Raw genomic sequence first — 2,156 nt, 5'->3', positions numbered from 1 at the left:
ACTCCCTCCCCCAACAAAACACATTGCTTCTTAACATATTTTCTAAATCCACCACTGGACAGGAAATATATTTTTGTTAATCAGGGCCAGTTTTAGCCTGGTATACTTAATTGTTGGTAGAAATAACAAGTAGACTCACCCCTACTCATAACCAATGATGCCCTTACTGCTAGTTCACAGCAATGACATATAATTTACACTTATCTAAACAAATAATGGAGTATTGGATTCTTATCAAGTTTAGTCTAAAACTCACAATTTTCTAATTGCAGTTGAGATGGTACAAATAAGGTCAGGTAATAAATACTCCATAAAAAAATATTACATGATCCTCCAAATGTAGTGCAGAAAAAAATCCAATTATAGTTAATAACTATTCAAAAAATTTGTTATGGAGTTTTTAATACTTTTATTTGGCTATAAACCATGATCATAAACCAAAAATAAGAATAAGAAAATAAAGTTCATACAAGGATACCTTACGAACCTTGATTCCAAAGTGACTAAAATGCTAGTTCACATGCAAGACTCCCCAAAAAACTAGAAAGACCTATCTATCTGTTTGGAAAAAAAACAAATAGACTCTTAAAATAAAAGAAATAGAAAAATGACTCACCAGAAGTGAGGAAAAAAATATGTGAAATAATTAAAGAGAAAAGATTACCTTGAATCTGAAGGCCATAATCTTGAGGACAAACTCAAGGGCAAAGACAGCAGTGAAGATGAGATTGAGAATATCAAGGGCATGAGTGTAGGCCTCTGGCTCCCCACGGAACTTCATAGCTAGGGAGACTGTGTTCAGCATAATTAAAGTGAAGATTGCGTATTCAAATGGCTGTGATGTCACAAACCACCAGATCTTGTACTGGAATCTGTTCTTGGGAATGTAACGCCGCACAGGCTTGGCCTTCAGCGCAAACTCTATACAGTTCCTCTGTGGAAAGAAGAAGAAACACTGACTCTGAGACAGGGAGATGTTTGATGGAGTCTTTGTGGTCTATATTACAGTTGCCTATCTTGTCGTCTTGCTGTGCCAAATGCCTACTTTATCCTATCCCATTAGACAGACTCCATTATTCCTATAATTTTTAAGGAGCTTTGTAATGACCTCAACATCCTCTAATGATCCACATGTCTTCCCAATAACTGTTTCTTCCATGATAACTATTGCTTTATCACCTTTTCAAATACTCCATTTCCCTGTAATGTTGGAAACTGCAGGCTACAATGAATAATTTCTTTTCACACTTACATCACCTCTTTCCATAATTATGTACATAATATCCCCTTTTTTACCAATTATAAAATCCCTCTAAACAAGAATTTTGTCTAAGTATACTGAATTTATCACTAGTAGCTATAATTTTTCCTCACCCAATCTAATGATTTTATCCACCCTCTTTATAAAAATCCCTATTTTTTATAGACACTTGGCTCTCTCTGGCTCTCCCAAAGACACTGATATAACTCAATCCATATCTCAATACCTCAAATCTTTATCCATAAGTTCCTTCCAGAAATAAAAATGATTTACCCATAAATTTCTTTGACCTTTCTAAAGATGACACTTTAGTAAAACTAAAACATACCTGATTTTTGTCTAAACAACAGTTCTTGTACTCTTGCTCTCCCTCGCTCTGGAAGGTGACAATAACAAAACCAACGAAGATGTTAACCATGAAGAAGGCAATGATAATGATGTAGATGATGTAGTAGATTGCTACCATGGGTCGGTAGTTATGTACAGGACCCACATCCTCTGTGTTGGAGTCGATGGAAACATACAGCAACCTGCAAGTGTAGCATAATTTTCTGAGGTTAAACGCAATTTCAAGTATGTTTTTTAAATACTGACACTCTAAATGATAGGGTAAAAATTATTACAGTACTTCCTACAGTAATAGAGTAATACATCATGCAACATTCTGTGACTTACCCAGGCCACCCCTCAAAGGTAGACACCGTGAAAAGGGTCAGCATTGCCTTGGCCACATTGTCAAAGTGGAATGAGTTCTTCTCCCAAACTCTCTTCTCCACCATGGGTTTGTTTATGTCTCCATCCTGATATACAATGTATTGGCCCCTGGAGGGTAGCAAAGCAGAGATAAAAACTTGAAAAAGTCAACAAAATGGTGTAACACAAAAATTAGGCCAAA

The 2,156-nt window shown here is 35.9% G+C and overlaps 1 protein-coding gene across 1 annotated transcript in view; it reads right to left on the bottom strand.

Annotated features, from left to right (window-relative positions):
- The window catches only part of LOC119592950 (muscle calcium channel subunit alpha-1-like), a gene marked incomplete at its 5' end in the record, with an annotated part of 130,968 nt that overhangs the window by 42,097 nt on the left and 86,715 nt on the right, over positions 1–2,156 (bottom strand). The window contains 3 exon segments of the mRNA XM_037941842.1: positions 665–934; positions 1,590–1,791; positions 1,937–2,083. Coding sequence (XP_037797770.1) covers positions 665–934; positions 1,590–1,791; positions 1,937–2,083 — 619 coding nt within the window.

This window comes from Penaeus monodon, chromosome 31 (assembly GCF_015228065.2).
Source record: "Penaeus monodon isolate SGIC_2016 chromosome 31, NSTDA_Pmon_1, whole genome shotgun sequence".
NCBI lineage: Eukaryota > Metazoa > Arthropoda > Malacostraca > Decapoda > Penaeidae > Penaeus > Penaeus monodon.
Note: the sequence above shows the minus strand (reverse complement) of the source record. Positions and strands in the feature narration are given on the sequence as shown.